Source organism: Monodon monoceros, unplaced genomic scaffold (genome assembly GCF_005190385.1).
Source record: "Monodon monoceros isolate NGI ecotype Baffin Bay Population unplaced genomic scaffold, NGI_Narwhal_1 Super_Scaffold_13, whole genome shotgun sequence".
Lineage (NCBI taxonomy): Eukaryota > Metazoa > Chordata > Mammalia > Artiodactyla > Monodontidae > Monodon > Monodon monoceros.
Window position 1 is genome coordinate 66,819,116 of NW_021703769.1, and position 15,081 is coordinate 66,834,196.

The 15,081-nt window shown below is 47.7% G+C and overlaps 1 protein-coding gene across 1 annotated transcript in view; it reads left to right on the top strand.

The window, feature by feature from the left end:
- CACNG3 (calcium voltage-gated channel auxiliary subunit gamma 3) overlaps positions 1–12,639 on the top strand; it is an 84,147-nt gene extending 71,508 nt beyond the window's left edge. Inside the window, exons 2-4 of the mRNA XM_029221142.1 lie at positions 1,047–1,130; positions 6,980–7,120; positions 11,577–12,639. Coding sequence (XP_029076975.1) covers positions 1,047–1,130; positions 6,980–7,120; positions 11,577–12,088 — 737 coding nt within the window. The 3' untranslated portion in view covers positions 12,089–12,639. The remainder of the gene's footprint in view (positions 1–1,046; positions 1,131–6,979; positions 7,121–11,576) is intronic.
- The last annotated feature ends 2,442 nt before the right edge of the window (positions 12,640–15,081 follow it).

A 15,081-nucleotide genomic window follows, 5' to 3' on the forward strand; every position in this document is an offset into this window, starting at 1 on the left:
TATTTAATTCTTATAGTAACTGCTCTAAAATATAAGCCCAGCTACGTGTGAACATAAACCTTGTCCACTGTCCACGACACCACCTTGCCCCTCACCTCCAGGCCGTCTCTGCCGGCAGAGACAAGAACAATAAGGCATAATTTCATGCTGTGTTGTGGTGAGAGGTTCTGAAATTGTTTGTCATTTATGAGAACTGGCAGAGCCATTAGCTGCCCCAGAGATTGGTTAATTGGCTAGTTAACAAACACCCACAACAAGTTAAGTCAGGCTGATGTCAAAGAAAGAAAAGGAAAGAAAATGCTGACAGTTTCCCCAGGGTGCACCCACCTGCGCAATTCTGTGCCCCCTGAAGGAGTGAGCCACACCGCAGAGCACAGCAAGCTGTGGTCCTGGGCGAGGGGAGCGGGGAAGGGGGTGGTCCTGTGTCAGATATGAGCATTATCCAATCAGGGAGAGTGGGTTACTCCAGAATCCATGCCTGGAATCCACACCAAGGAGTCAGCAGACCTTGATTGGAATTTTGGCTCTACTAGTTACCCGTATGACTTCAAGCAAAATTCTTATGGCCAGCTGCCTCAAGCTGCCTCATCTGTAAAATGGGAAGATAAATTTATATATATATATATATATATATAATATATAAAATATATATTATATACATAAGTATATATGAATATATGTGTGTATATATATATATTCCGCTTCCTTTTCCCCTTTCCTCTCACTAATTGGGAAAAAAAGAAAAAGATAAGACAAGACAGTTCTCATGATGAATCCTTATGCTTCATAGCTCTTTGCCCTTCTAAATAGATCCCAACATCATGCAAAATCTAGGAAGCAGAAAGTTTCCATCTTCGGCTTTATTTTTATTTTTTTCCTCTACCAATCTCCTTTTTGTGCCCTGAGAAAGATGCTGATGGGCCAACTGAGGCAGAGCCTGCAACAACCATCAAGCATCTTCACTGTGGGGGTGAGGATGCAGGCTGGGCCCCAGGGGCTCTTTCCACCCCTCCCCCGCCAGCTCAGGGCCACGTTTGTTTCCACAGGGGCTTTCCGAGGCGTGTGCAAGAAAATTGATCACTTCCCCGAAGATGCTGACTACGAACAGGACACGGCTGAGTATCTCCTGCGTAAGTTCCCCCTTCGCGGGTCCTCCCAGGGAGGGGTGGGCGAGGAGGGCTGCCCTGAGGTTGTCCATATGCCTCTGAGTTTGAGGCTCCCCAATACCCAGCCCCAGAAATGGATACGTGCAAAGAAGCTTCAGGAAAATCTTTGCTACTAGACAGAGACATTCAGGTGGTTCTGACATCTGAATCTCTTTCATTTCAATGAAATAGAAATAGGAAAAAAAAAAAAGGGAGCTGTGTCAAAACTGAAAAGTTCTTTTTAGTCTGCTTAGGAGGAAATCTAAGGATTTTCTTCAACCTGAATACAAGTTTTCACCTTCCCCAGAGGGCTGATTTGAGGTGCTAATGGGCTAAGTGCTAATGGGTGAGGTGCTAATGGGCGAGGTCCTAAGAGGCAAGGCCTGGGAGAATAAAAGCAAACCAAGGTTCACCCCTCTTCAGTTTCAATCTCATTGGGGCAGGACGAGTGTCTCCCTCTAGATTGTCCCAAGGTCAGTAACCCGGATATGACATGGAACTGTCACAAACGCAGCACGTAGGAGGCAACAGTGTGCTGGCTTAGAGCAAGGGCTCTGGATCCTGGTTGACTCGGGCTTTTGCTCCGGTGACGCCCTACTAGCTGGGCTGGACCTGGGCCAGGCTGCTTTACCTCTCATCTCTCACCTTTCTTCGTAGTCAGCAATAAAGATGATAATGTCATCCATCTGACAGGGTCATGAAAATTAAATAAGCTGGTGCACATTGCGCTCCGCCCGGGGCCAACATGTACTCACGAAGCCATACGTGTTGGCTCTCTTCTGGGGCATGGGATGAGCAATGGTCAAGGCCCAGTGGCAGCCACAGGCCTGACATTAATCCAGGCACAGAGAGAATTGGGGATTTAATGTAATTTAGATAGAATTTCTTCAACAGGGAGGTGTGTCAAGTTCACTCAAAAGAAAAGTTCTAAGGCATTGACTAATTTACTATTAGAGAGTGTTAAATGTAACATTTTTTTAAACTGCTGTTATACATAAAAACTTCAAGAAATTGTGCTATTCGGGTTATGCTTGTAACTCGTAACTCAAGAAGAGTGCTTTTACAATTAAAATCATTGTTAGCTCTACTCATGCTTGCTAGTCTACAGATGGGCAGTGGGTCTAAACATGAGCCTTTAATCGCATAACAATGTAAGTGGTGCGAGGGGTCAATTTGAAAGAAAGTCATTTCTAAGCTAATTTTTTTTTTCGGTACGTGGGCCTCTCACTGTTGTGGCCTCTCCCGTTGCGGAGCACAGTCTCCGGACGCGCAGGCCCAGCGGCCATGGCTCACAGTCCCAGCCACTCCGCAGCATGTGGGATCTTCCCGGACTGGGGCACGAACCTGCGTCCCCTGCATCGGCAGGTGCACTCCCAACCACTGCGCCACCAGGGAAGCCCTAAGCTAATTTTTAAAACATATTATTTCTCATTTTTCAGTCCTTATCCCTCTACTAGAATTTACCCAAATGCCAACTAGAACTTATATGAGCAGCTTAAAAGGATTTGATGTGGGAATAGAGGCCACGTTTAGAGAGGTAGCTTGACCAGTTTGGGGTAGATTACTTGAACCTCCTTTTGAGGATGATTTTAAAGTCATCTCCAGTGGGGTTTTACCAGAGTGACTGTAGTTTTTGTTTTTCTTTCCTATTTTGATGTTTGCCCTGTTGGGGACTAAACAGAACTGTGACCTCTATTTCACAACTTGCAAAACTGATTTTAATTTCTTCCAAGAGATCCATCGCTTTTCCGACAAAATATATTTCTCCCCTCTGGGAAGGCGGAGGTCCTCACCATCGGCCACAGAACCAAGTTAAGGAGGGACCTTCCTGAGCACACGAATTTCCTGCAGGGAACTTTGGAATCCCCGAGCCAGTCACGTGGCGCCAGGGTCACGTTCCTGCAGGGGTCTCCGGGCCCATCCAGCACACATGCTGCCAGTTGCTGTTGTGACCACACCCTGGTCGGGTGGGATTCTGCACATTGATTATTCTGCTATTTCCTCTTTCTCATGTGTGGTTAGGGAGGCTGAAGCTTAAACCTGTAGCAGAAGATTTAATCGGGGACTTTCCTAGTTGTCCCACTGAAGGGGGCCCGGGTTCGATCCCTGGTCGGGGAACTAAGATCCCACAAGCCCCGTGGCACAGCCGGAAAAAAAAAACCAAAAACAATCCAGGGTAAACTGAGTTAGGAGAAAATGGCAGCAGGGCATGTCCTGTGTGAGACCGACACCTGTAGCCTCAGTTTATAGAACCTGCTCTTATCTCACTTGTGGGGTAGAGGTGGGATCTGGCCACCAATTGGTTGCCAAGTGGTTCCTCTACCACATGGGAAACAATCATATTCCCATATCTCATAGCCACACATTTCAAATATACACAACCAACACAATTCAGTAGCTTCCAATGTTCAGATCATCTCCTTCGGGCATAATCATACTTTAATCATACTTTGAAACTAAAAAAAATTTTTAAAGGTGCTCTCCTTTAATCAATTGAACTCATCACATTGAATATTCGAGCAATTCCCATCAAGTACACAATGCAAATGATCGCTTTAAAGATTTGTGCACGCTTGAAATCACTGGGGACAGACCCACCCCTAATATTTGTGGGCCCTAGGGCCAAGGTTCACATGGAAACCCGTAGGTCATATGTGTAAATATTTAGAAGTTATAAATAAGCTATGGCCACCCAAGATCCCAGCGTCTACTTCCCAGGGATCCCCCCCCTTGACCTGGGGGCTAAATGAATCAGGGGGCCAGCCCTCCCTCCTGCAAGCCTGTGTGGGAGCAGGGAAGCACAGAGCAAGCCGGGCCTGGGCCAGGACTGTGACTGACTGGCCTGAAGCTAGGATGGGGACTGATTTAATCACGCTCCCAGGGGTCAGGGCAGCCAGGATTCCTCCCCCTACACCTCACTTCTCCCATCAAGGTTTCTAGGCAGTTTGAAGCCCCTTCCAAAACCTCCCCATTGCAGCAGGGACAGTTACTGGGACCCTGGTCTGCCCAGCCCCAATGGTGGGGGACTTGGGGTGGCCATCCTTAAGCAAAAGCTAGAACTCTTTCATTTTCTTCTCCTCATGAAGAGAACCTCACCCCTGTCTGCTTTCGTCGACCCCTCACTCCCGTTCTCTATCAGCCCTCCCAGGCAATCCCAGTAGGCTAAGTCAGCTACCAAAATTGCAGAAAACTTTTCCCACAAAAACAAACAAACAGGACTTCCCTGGTGGCGCAGTGGTTAAGAATCCACCTGCCAATGCAGAGGACACGGGTTTGAGCCCTGGTCTGGGAAGATCCCACATGCCTCGGAGCAACTAAGCCCGTGCGCCACAACTACTGAGCCCACGTGCCACAACTACAGGGCCCGCGTGCCTAGAGCCTGTGCTCCACAACAAGAGAAGCCACTGCAATAAGAAGCCCACGCACCGCGAGGAAGAGTAGCCCCCGCTCACCACAACCAGAGAAAGCCCACGCACAGCAACGAAGACCCAACGCAGCCAAATATATATATATAAATAAATAAATAAAAATGAAAAACAAACAAACAGACAAAAACAGTCCTGGTGTTGTGGAAACCAGTCCTCTGCATTCGGAGTGTGAGCACCGCCACGCAGTAGCAATAGGAAGGGCTGCAGCTGACCCCACAGGAAAACACACAATAAATGCAGGGACATAAAGCTCTGAACACTGAGCTTTGAACTTCCACGCCCAAGATGAACCAACCACCTTCCTGCTGCCCCACTGCTCACCCTGCACGCGTGCCGGGATTATAAAGATGCCACTGCCGGCTCACTGGCTAAGCACCAGGCATGGTGCTCAACAACGCTTTCTCTCACATCCCACCCCCAATTCTGTTGGCTTTACCTTCAGGATCTATCCTGAGTCCGACACCTCTCCCCACCAGTCTGCCACCCCAGTCCAAGGCACAGTCAGCTCAGGCCTGGGTTCTTACCATCCTTCAAGAGCCCCACACCTGGCTCCATGCTCTGCTCTCACTAGCTTAAAATTCTTCTTCTTCTTCTTTTTTTAATTTGCTTTTGACGGTCATCCTTTATTTTATTTTTTCTTCCAGTTTTATTGATATATAAGTGACATACAGCACTGTATAAGTTTAAGGTGTACAGCATAATGGTTTGACGTCCATACATCATGAAATGATTACCACAGTAAGTTTAGTGAACATCCATCACCTCGTACAGATACAACATTAAAGATATAGAAAAAAATGTTTTTCCCTTGTGATGAGGACCCAGGATTTACTCTCTTAATTTTCATATATAACATCCAGCTGTGTTAATTATATTTATCATGTTGTACATTATATCCCTCGTACTTATTCATCTTATAACTGGAATTTTGTGCCTTTTGACCGCCTTCCTCTAATTCCCCCTCCCCACAGCCCCACCTCTGGTAACCACAAATCTGATCTCTTTTTCTATGAGTCTGTTTGTTTGGTTTTGATGTGTATCTGATGTACAACACTACTACGTTGGTTTCCATTTCACAACATAGTGATTTGGTACCTCTCTACATTTCAAAATGATCACCAGGATAAGTCTAGTTACCATGCCATCTTGAAATCCTTAATACTTTTGGAACAAGAGGCCTTGCATTTTCATTCTGCACAGGGCCCTGCAAATTAGGTAGTGGGTCCTGCCTGTCATCTCTATTAGAATGTAAGCTCCATAAGGGCAGGACCTTAGCTCTTTTGTACCTCAATGGACACAGAATTTATCCAACTGATATTCCGGCCCAGGTGTTCCAGGAAATACTCTTATGCTGGCTGGGTAAATACTGGGATCCCCACCTGAAGGTCCCTCTGCCCCAGAACCTTCGGGCCTCTCTGTGATCCAGCAGCTGAAGAGTTAACATATGGGTCTCTAGGACACTGCTGCTCCAGCCCTCAGCCAGCATCCCCTTCCTCCCCTTAGAAGGGCAGCCTCTGCACCCTTGGGGTGGTTAAACATTTCCACGAGTACCCCAGGACACAGCACAGCACCTGGCATTTGGTAGGTGCCCGAAAATATTGTTGAATGAATAACTAAATTCATTTGTTTATTCAGTGACTAAATGGGTATCAAATGGGCACTGCCAGACTCAGTACTATGCAAATGTAGGCGTGTGCTGGGACAGACTCTGCGTTTCGGTGAACAGCTTGTGATCTAATGGGAGTCCCAGGATGCCCTGTTGGCTATATGATTTGCAGGGGCCAGTGCAAAATGAAAATCCTGGGCTCCTGGTTCAAAACGCAGGCAAAAAAAGCTATCTCCTTTCTTCTGCCATCTCTCTCTCCATCTGTCTTGGTGTCTTTTATTTGCTATGAAATGTCACACTCCCTCCGGCACGGGAACACTCAAGGGGTGAGTGCATACCCTCGCAGGTGCCTAGGGCTTTCAGCCAACCCTGGTTCTCCCAGCGTCCATGCCCAGGCCCCCACCACAAGCCAAGGGTGGCAGTGGTCTCTGGTTGGGGTGGGGAAGTGAGCAGCTGAGGACCCATCCCAAGGAGAACGGGAGGTGGGGAGGTGATGGGGGGTGGGATGCCACGTGAGTAGAGGCTCCAAGCCCAGGGCACATGCTCCATTGACCCATCAGAGTTACTAATAAAACACACATTCAAGATAAAGCTATTAAGAATTTCAGGATGGTGACTAAAGAGCATTAACCTCAAGCACAGGGCCCTGAGCGACCGAACTGGTCTCGCACCCATGTTAGATGCAGGCTCTGTCCTTCTGCTCACGGGCTGTCCTCCAACCAGGCACCCCCATGCCCGTGAAGGGGGGGATCCCGGGGCTGACCGGGTGCAGGGGGAACCCTCTCTCTTTCTCTCCGCAGGGGCTGTGAGGGCCTCCAGCGTCTTCCCCATCCTCAGTGTCACGCTGCTGTTCTTTGGCGGGCTCTGCGTGGCAGCCAGCGAGTTCCACCGCAGCAGACACAATGTCATCCTCAGCGCGGGCATCTTTTTTGTCTCTGCAGGTGAGCATCTGGTCTCAGCCCTGAGGGCATCACAGACACCAGACCCAAGGCAGGGCCACCAGGACAAAGCAATGCTATTCAGGGTTCCCTCCAGGGAAGGAACAAGAAAACGTTCAACTTGTGTGTTAAGAATGAGAACCAAAGACTTTAATTAGAACCAAAGATGCTGACATTCTAGCTGAGAATGCACGGAGGGGAGATGAGGAGAAGGTCAGCTTGGAGAGGCGGAGAATGACTAATGAGAGTGTGCATGTATATGTCTGCACATAGTGGGCAGGGGGCAGTATGGTGTGTGTAATGTGTGACCTGAGAGATGGCTTCAGTGTGTTTTAAAGGGGTCCATCTTTCTGTTCATTTGGACATCGTCATACACTATCCCTGGCCCTTTGAGACCTGTGTTTGCTGGTTTAAATGCTGTTCACAGCTCTTCAAGCGCACAAATCCTCAGACTGCTCAAAGCATCTCTGGGAACAAGGTAAAAGTCAGCAGCCCCAGATGCTCTCGGGGAAGACCTTATCATCGATAGCAGCCTTGACCGGAAGGTGGCACAGGGTGGCAAGGAGGACGAGGCAGTCCCCAGGAAGAGGTCCTATTTCTGCACCCTCTCTCCTCCCTTCATCTCCATCCCTCCTCCACCCTCCTCATCGTCCTCTCTTCCCTCTGGGTTTCCACTCCACCATCGCTTTACAATCTCTTCCCACCCCACCCCTCAATCAATGCCATCTGGATGAAATGCTTTAGAGACGCAAAGAACAAGGTGAAGGTGGGAGGGAGGGGAGCTTGACTCTTTGGTGATGACCTCCAAACTTTGACCCATAACGGCAGAATATTTACTGGGGTAGAAACAGTGGGGAAGAGTATAAAATGGTGGGTGGGAGGGGCTTACCCTCCTGGATTTGAATTCTGGCTCTACCTGTGGAGCCTTGGGAATGTCACCAAATCCCTATAACTTGGTTTCCTTGACTGTAAAATGGGAAATAATAATAGTACCTATTTTATAGGATTTTTGGAAGGAGGTTGAACATAAAAATCACAATATTATTTTCTAGCATTGGAAAAGCAACACAATATAGTTCCAAAGTTGGAAGCCCAGCATCCCAGCCTCCTCCAAGATATTGCTCAAGTTTCTTCCCTACTGTTTTCCCTTCTTTGGAATGGGAAAAGTGGATGGCATCCAGGTCTGAGTCTCTGGGAACCAACTCAAGCAACAGACCGGGGGAAAGCCGCCATCTTGTCAGGAGAATAAGATTAGCCCAAAGGTGATGCTCTGTGTGGACAGATGGTAACAGCTGGTAAACCCAGGGACCTGTGTTGCTTTGAGGCACGTTCTAGTTGCTGGTGGCCCCCTCCAGACCTCCTGGGCTCTGACTGACCCAGAGGATGCTGTGTTGTGCTGATATGAGGGTTTCCTAAACAGGAGAAGATCATTATTTTGTCCCCAAAGGGGATTGTTGAGGGAGAGTGTGTCACCAGCAACCTTCTTCTCACAAGGGGTGTTGTGAGAGATGGCAGGTAGATTAGACACATGGGAACCGGGGAACATGAGGGGCAGCAGCAAAGCCCTGAGGGGAAGCCAGAAGCTGGGGGTCTCATCCTAGCTATCCCCCTACCACTGGTCTCCCTGAGGACCCTGAAGAGCCTCAGTTTCTCCACCTACAAAGTGAAAATTTGGGAGGATTCAGCACTCCCTAAGGCTCTTTTTTGCTCAGTTATTCTAAGGTTCTGTGGTTTCAGGCAAGCAGCCAACAACCCTTTATTGAGTACCTACTATGTGCCAGGCACTAGGCATTATGCTCAAGACCATGGGCTCTGAAGCCAGGCTGCCTGGTGCAAATCATGGCTCTACCACTTCCCAGCTGGGTAACCTCGGGCAAGTCTCTTAACCACTCTGTGCCCCAGTTTCCTCATCTGAAAAATGGGGATAATAATGGCTCTACCATTTAAGGCTGTTCAGAGAATTAAATAGTTGGTATATGGAAAGAGCCTAGAACTGCATCTAGCCCGCAGTAACTGCTGGATGCATAATAACTGCTACTATATACATTGTACCATTTAATTCTCATGCTGATGCAATTCAACAAGTATGCACAGTGCTCTTGTTTGGGTCAGGCTCTGGGCAAGGAGAGGAGGCCATAGTAGTGAACAAACCTAGCCTAGGTCTGCCCTTAGGGAGCTTACGGTCTAATGGTTGGGAGAAAGTGATTACCCACTTAACATCTAGTTCTTCCTAAGCTTTTTTACTGAAATCTAAATCCACCCATGGCCAAGAGACAGTCCTGGATTCAAATCCCACCTCTGCCATTTCCCAGCTGTGTTGACTTGGAAGGTTATTTATCTTCTCTGTGTCCCAGTTTCCTCACCTGTAAAAGAGGGGTGTTTTTTTTTTTAAGCAGGCCTGTTGCAATGATTAATTGAGATCATGCACATAAAGACTTTGCACAGTGCCTGGTACATCATCAGTGCCCTAGAAATAAGTGGCAACTCACTTGGCTTGGCCGCTTGCTTTAACCTGGGCTGACATCCGAGCCTCTCCTTGAGCTTCTTTTGTTTTTTTCCCAGCAAGACTTCCTTTCAGGGCTTCTCAAACTTTGCCACCAAAATTTACCTGTGGGCAGAGGAGAGCGAAAACGGGGCCCTGGGAAGTCAGGGGGCATCACCAGAAGCCACCTTCCGTGAGCTGAAATGTCTCTGAAGACTGTCTCCCATTTATACTTAAAAATTCATGTGAATTCTGCTCTCTCCTCATTATATTCATGTTCATTTTAATATAAAAGAATGTGTCTTCCCTACTCATCTTCAAGCCAAATTGACACTCTAGAAAGAGGAGCCGTTTTTCAATCTGTGGCTTCCTGCAGCCTGACACAGGGCTGGCTGCATCAACTCCCATATTAAGAAATAGCTCAGTGATTAGAACTCGCTGCCTACCTGCTGAGGGCCTGCGCTGGGGAAGGCCAAGAGGAGACAGGGAAGAAACAGACCTTGGCCCTGCCCTCTAAGGGGTAAGTCCTAGATGGAATATGGCCAGAGATTGTATTCAAAATATGAATTCCCCTTAATGCATGAGCACCAGCCAATCAGAACGATAGCACTGGAGCAGAGTGGGGGTGGCCCTTGCTATGCCAAGCTTTAACCCTTTGGTTGCTGGACTCCAGGGAGACCTTGGGGACCCCCAGAAAGAGTATGGGGTCTTCAAGGAATGGAGAGGATACTCAGGAGGCCATTGGAAATGGTTATTTACCAACTGGTACTGGGAACTGTAATGAGGAACAGCTTCCATTTAGAACCACCCTACAGGTGGCCCAGATTTGGAGGCAAGGAGACACCAGGTGATGTACCAACCTCCCTGAGTCATTATTGGTATCAAGGCCCGGATGAAACCCTTAAAGCAAAGGACACAAAGAGACATTCTACCTTTGGAGCAATAATGTGAGAGAAGTAGTCACAGATGAGGGCAACCCCCAGGCCCTCAGTTTCTACTGTTTCTTCTTACTACTCCCTAGAGAATCAATTTCTCTCCAAGCGACTAGTCAGCTCTTTCCAGGGCTATTCCGTTGGCACAAGGGGGCTCTAAGTCGGCAGACCTTGTCTACTGGGGACGACAGCTTCATGTTCCCCAATTCTTGATGCTTGAACAACAGATAATCTAAAGCATTATCGTATGCCGTGCAGATAAAAAGACTTAGCTACTGCACCTTCCCCATTCGTTCCCCAAACTGCAGCTCCAGACCCATATATGTCCACTCAGCAACCACATTCCGACTCCCAATAAGCACTTCCAGCCCACCTCCTCTTCTCTAAGCCTATTCTCTCTGCTGCCTCTTATTTTAGCTCAAGATACCATCAACCTCCCCTTCATCCAAGCTAGAACCCTACTAGTAAGTCACTCTCAACTCCGCTGTCAATCACCTTTCATCTCCTGTTGTTCAGGACCCAGCTTAAATGTCACCTTGTCTTCAGAACAAGGGGGTTTACTCATTCTCTCTTTCTCTCTTTGCTCCTGAACCATTTCATATGTGTCTCTGGAAGAACACTTTACTATATTTTGCTATAATTCCATTTACATGGCAGTTTCTTCTGCTAATGGTGAGGAACTCAAGGGCAGGGATCTGCATCTCGTTCATTTTACCATCATCGTGACTTATTGCTGAAGATTAAGCTTTGAGGGAATGAATTGCTTGGAAAGTACATACATTCTGAATTCTACTGCACTTGCTGAAAGAGTAAGGTGAATTCTTTACCTGAACGCTTCCCACCCAGAATGGAGCGGCAGAATTCTTCATTTCCCGAGAGACAGACCCTGCAAGAAGAGCTCAGCAGCTGGATTTCCTGGCCATAAATCCATTCTCCTCTCTCCCTGTTGACTCCACATTTTTTTTTTAATAGATATTTCCAGCCTAAAAGTGACAGTTACCTCTGAGGTTCATAAAGGATGTATTTTTCTTTCCCCTTCTCTTAGGGTTAAGCAACATCATTGGCATCATAGTTTATATATCAGCCAATGCTGGAGACCCCGGGCAGCGTGACTCCAAAAAGAGCTACTCCTATGGCTGGTCCTTTTATTTCGGAGCCTTCTCTTTCATCATCGCGGAAATTGTAGGAGTAGTCGCTGTGCACATCTATATAGAAAAACATCAGCAGTTACGTGCCAAATCCCACTCGGAGCTCCTGAAGAAATCTACCTTTGCTCGCCTTCCACCCTACAGGTATAGATTCCGGAGGCGGTCAAGTTCCCGCTCCACAGAGCCCAGATCCCGAGACCTGTCCCCCATCAGCAAAGGCTTCCACACCATCCCCTCCACTGACATCTCAATGTTCACCCTTTCCCGGGACCCCTCAAAGATCACCATGGGGACCCTCCTCAACTCCGACCGGGACCATGCTTTTCTACAGTTCCACAATTCCACGCCCAAAGAGTTCAAAGAGTCGTTGCATAATAATCCGGCCAACAGGCGCACCACGCCCGTCTGAACTGACTTCTGCCCTCTGCCCTCCACCCCAGCACAGCCCGGTGGGAAGTGGACAGAGGTGTCTCTGAGGTTGCATGGCATGGTCCTCGTGATGGTATTACTTTTTACAAAGACTGAAACCAAATGGACTCAGCCCTCTCCCACAGTTCGCCCCTCTCCCTCCAGGTCCTAACCCCTCTGTCCCTCCCCGACTTTTCAAGCCAATCCCATGACGTCTCTCTCTGTGTATCTGTGCCAGATGTTTTCCTTTCTTCCTTCTTTACTGGAAGGACCTCCACATTCTTCCCTCCTTGGAAGAGGACTTCACTCAAAGTCACGGGTGGTGGCTGGTGGGGGGGGGGGGGGGGGATCTCCGAATCCCCAGATTTGTGCATAGTTGTCCCCATTGTCCACTCCAAATCCTCAGGACACCAACGGCCCAGGTGGCCCTGAGGGAGGCATTCACCTTTCTGTGTTAGAAAAACATGCCCAGAAATCAAAGATGTCAGAGCCCTGAAGCAGCTACTGTAATAAGCACTCACATATTAAAGGTTTTGCCTTGTCGTAACCAACAGAGCTGGGGTGCTTTGTTTCTTCTGGGTAATTCCTGCCCAAATTTACAAATTCATTTGCCCTGCCCTCAAACTGCCTCATGTATATGTTGGAAGCTGAGCTTTGCTCATCCACACTCTAGCCACTAGGAAGGATCCTCCTCTACCTCTGGAGGCCAGCAGGGTGCTCCTACCAATGTCAGAGTCTGTGTGTCTCTCACCTAAATCCCGGGAAGCTACTGGGGGCAAGCATGTGTTCAAAAATCTGGCTCTGGCACCCAGTAGCTCTAGGACCTTGGGAAAACCCACCCGACCTTCAAACCTCAGTCTCCTCGTCTGTAAAATGGAGCATGGTACAGTATTCTCCTCCACAGAGTTGTGAGGCTTAAATAAAACTTCATGTGTAAAGTGATTAGCGCACTGCAAATAATCAATATGTATATTTTTTAATTTTTGGATGAATTCTGGGTAGAGTGAGCATTATCTGAGTTTGGGCTGCCATAACAAATACTATAGATCAGGGTGGCTTAAACAATAGATATTTATTTCTCAGAGTTCTGGAGGCTGGGAAGTTTAAGATCAGGGTGCCAGCAGATTTGGTTCTGCTCTCTTCCTGACTTGCAGACAGCTGCCTTCTCACTGTGTCCTCACTTGGCAGAGCCACTAACTCCATCACGAGGGCCCCACCCTCATGACCTCATCTAACCTAATTACCTCCCAAAGGTCCCATCTCCAAATATCACCACATCAAGGGTTAGGGCTTCGATAAGTGAATTTGGATGGTGGGGAGGGACCCCATTCAGTCCTCAGCAAGCATGACTGCAGGAAGATAGAAGCCAAATGGGAGCTATTCTTTTTTGGGGGGAAGGGTGTACTTTGCCCAGGCTCTGAGAGGCATGGGGGCAGGGGGTTAGAAATTGGAAGGACATTTGGATATTTTGAAAAATTGATATCAGAAAGCATGAGAAGGGCTTCCCTGGTGAGTCAGTGGTTAAGAATCTGCCTGCCAATGCAAGGGACATGGGTTCGTGCCCTGGCCTGGGAAGATCCCACATGCTGCAGAGCAACTAAGCCCATGTACCACAACTACTGAGCCTGAGCTCTAGAGCCCACAAGCCACAACTACTGAGCCCGCGTGTCACAGCTACTGAAGCCCACGTGCCTAGAGCCCGTGCTCCGCAACAAGAGAAGCCATGACAATGAGAAGCCCGTGCACCACAACAAAGAGTAGCCCCCGCTCGTTGCAACTAGAGAAAGCCCGCGCACAGCAACAAAGACCCAACACAGCCAAAAATGAATGAATGAATGAATAAATAAATAAATAAATAAAAGCATGAGAAATGGATGTCACCTCTGCCCACAGTGACTCCTGGGGTGCTTGTGGCGCACGCCAGCTCGTCACACCTCCAAGGAGCTTCCCACTTCTGGGGTTCAGTCAGCTCAAGGGGGCAGAGTTATGGTCATAGGAGCTCATGCTTACCTGACACTGTTGGTACCTGGTTGTGTTCTACAGCCTTACACATATTGTACCATTTCATCCTCTAGAAATATCCCCATTTTACCAAGGAGGAAACTGAGGCCAGAGAGGGTATGTGATTGCCCACACTTCATCCCTGCTACAACCTCGAAGTCCTGGGAAGCCTGTCATGTGCCTGCACTCACACCCTCGGTGAATTTTATTGTAAAGCGCAGACGAGTAACAATTTGTTTTGTTTGACACTTGAGAATCATTGTATGCAAATTACACCCATACATCAAATTACCTCAATGAATCCTTAAGACAACCCCACATGTAGTAGGAATTATTATCCGCATTTTGGCAGGTGAGGAAATAGAGGCTCAAGAAGAGTATCTTAGGGGCTGGTGAACAGAGCCAGCATTTAGAGGCAAGCCTCTGCTTCCTAATTTGACTGATTTCCTCCCTCTGCCAGCATTTCCCAAATCTCAGTCATCTGAGTTCAACCATTGCAAAGTGTTTCACATCCACATACCACATTAACCATTATTTATTTGATGTTTCTCTTTAAATTGACTCATTTTTTACTTCAATAAATACATCTCGAAAGTGAACTTTATATCACTACTGTAAAAAAGAAAACTGGAATTGCTTGCCGTAAGCAAATGGTAACTGGGAAAATAAATACAGTAAAAACAACACAATCACACCATACTCTAGCTGCTGCTTGTTCTAAGCCGAAGGCCAGCTGCCTGCTCTTTGTAAAAAAGGATATAACCAAAACGTTAGAAAGATTAGTTAAGATACGCTGGCACCAAAGATGCTTGCTTTGGCTTAATCAGGAGAACCAGAAAGGGGAAAACCTTCTCACTAATACTTCTCTCTAATATTGCAGCTGTGTGTCACATCAAGTTATCTCACCCCACACTTTGGGAAAAGTGGCTCCAGGCACCCTTGGAGAGGGAAGGATCTGGGAGATGGAGTAAATAGGTGATGAATACTCTGAAG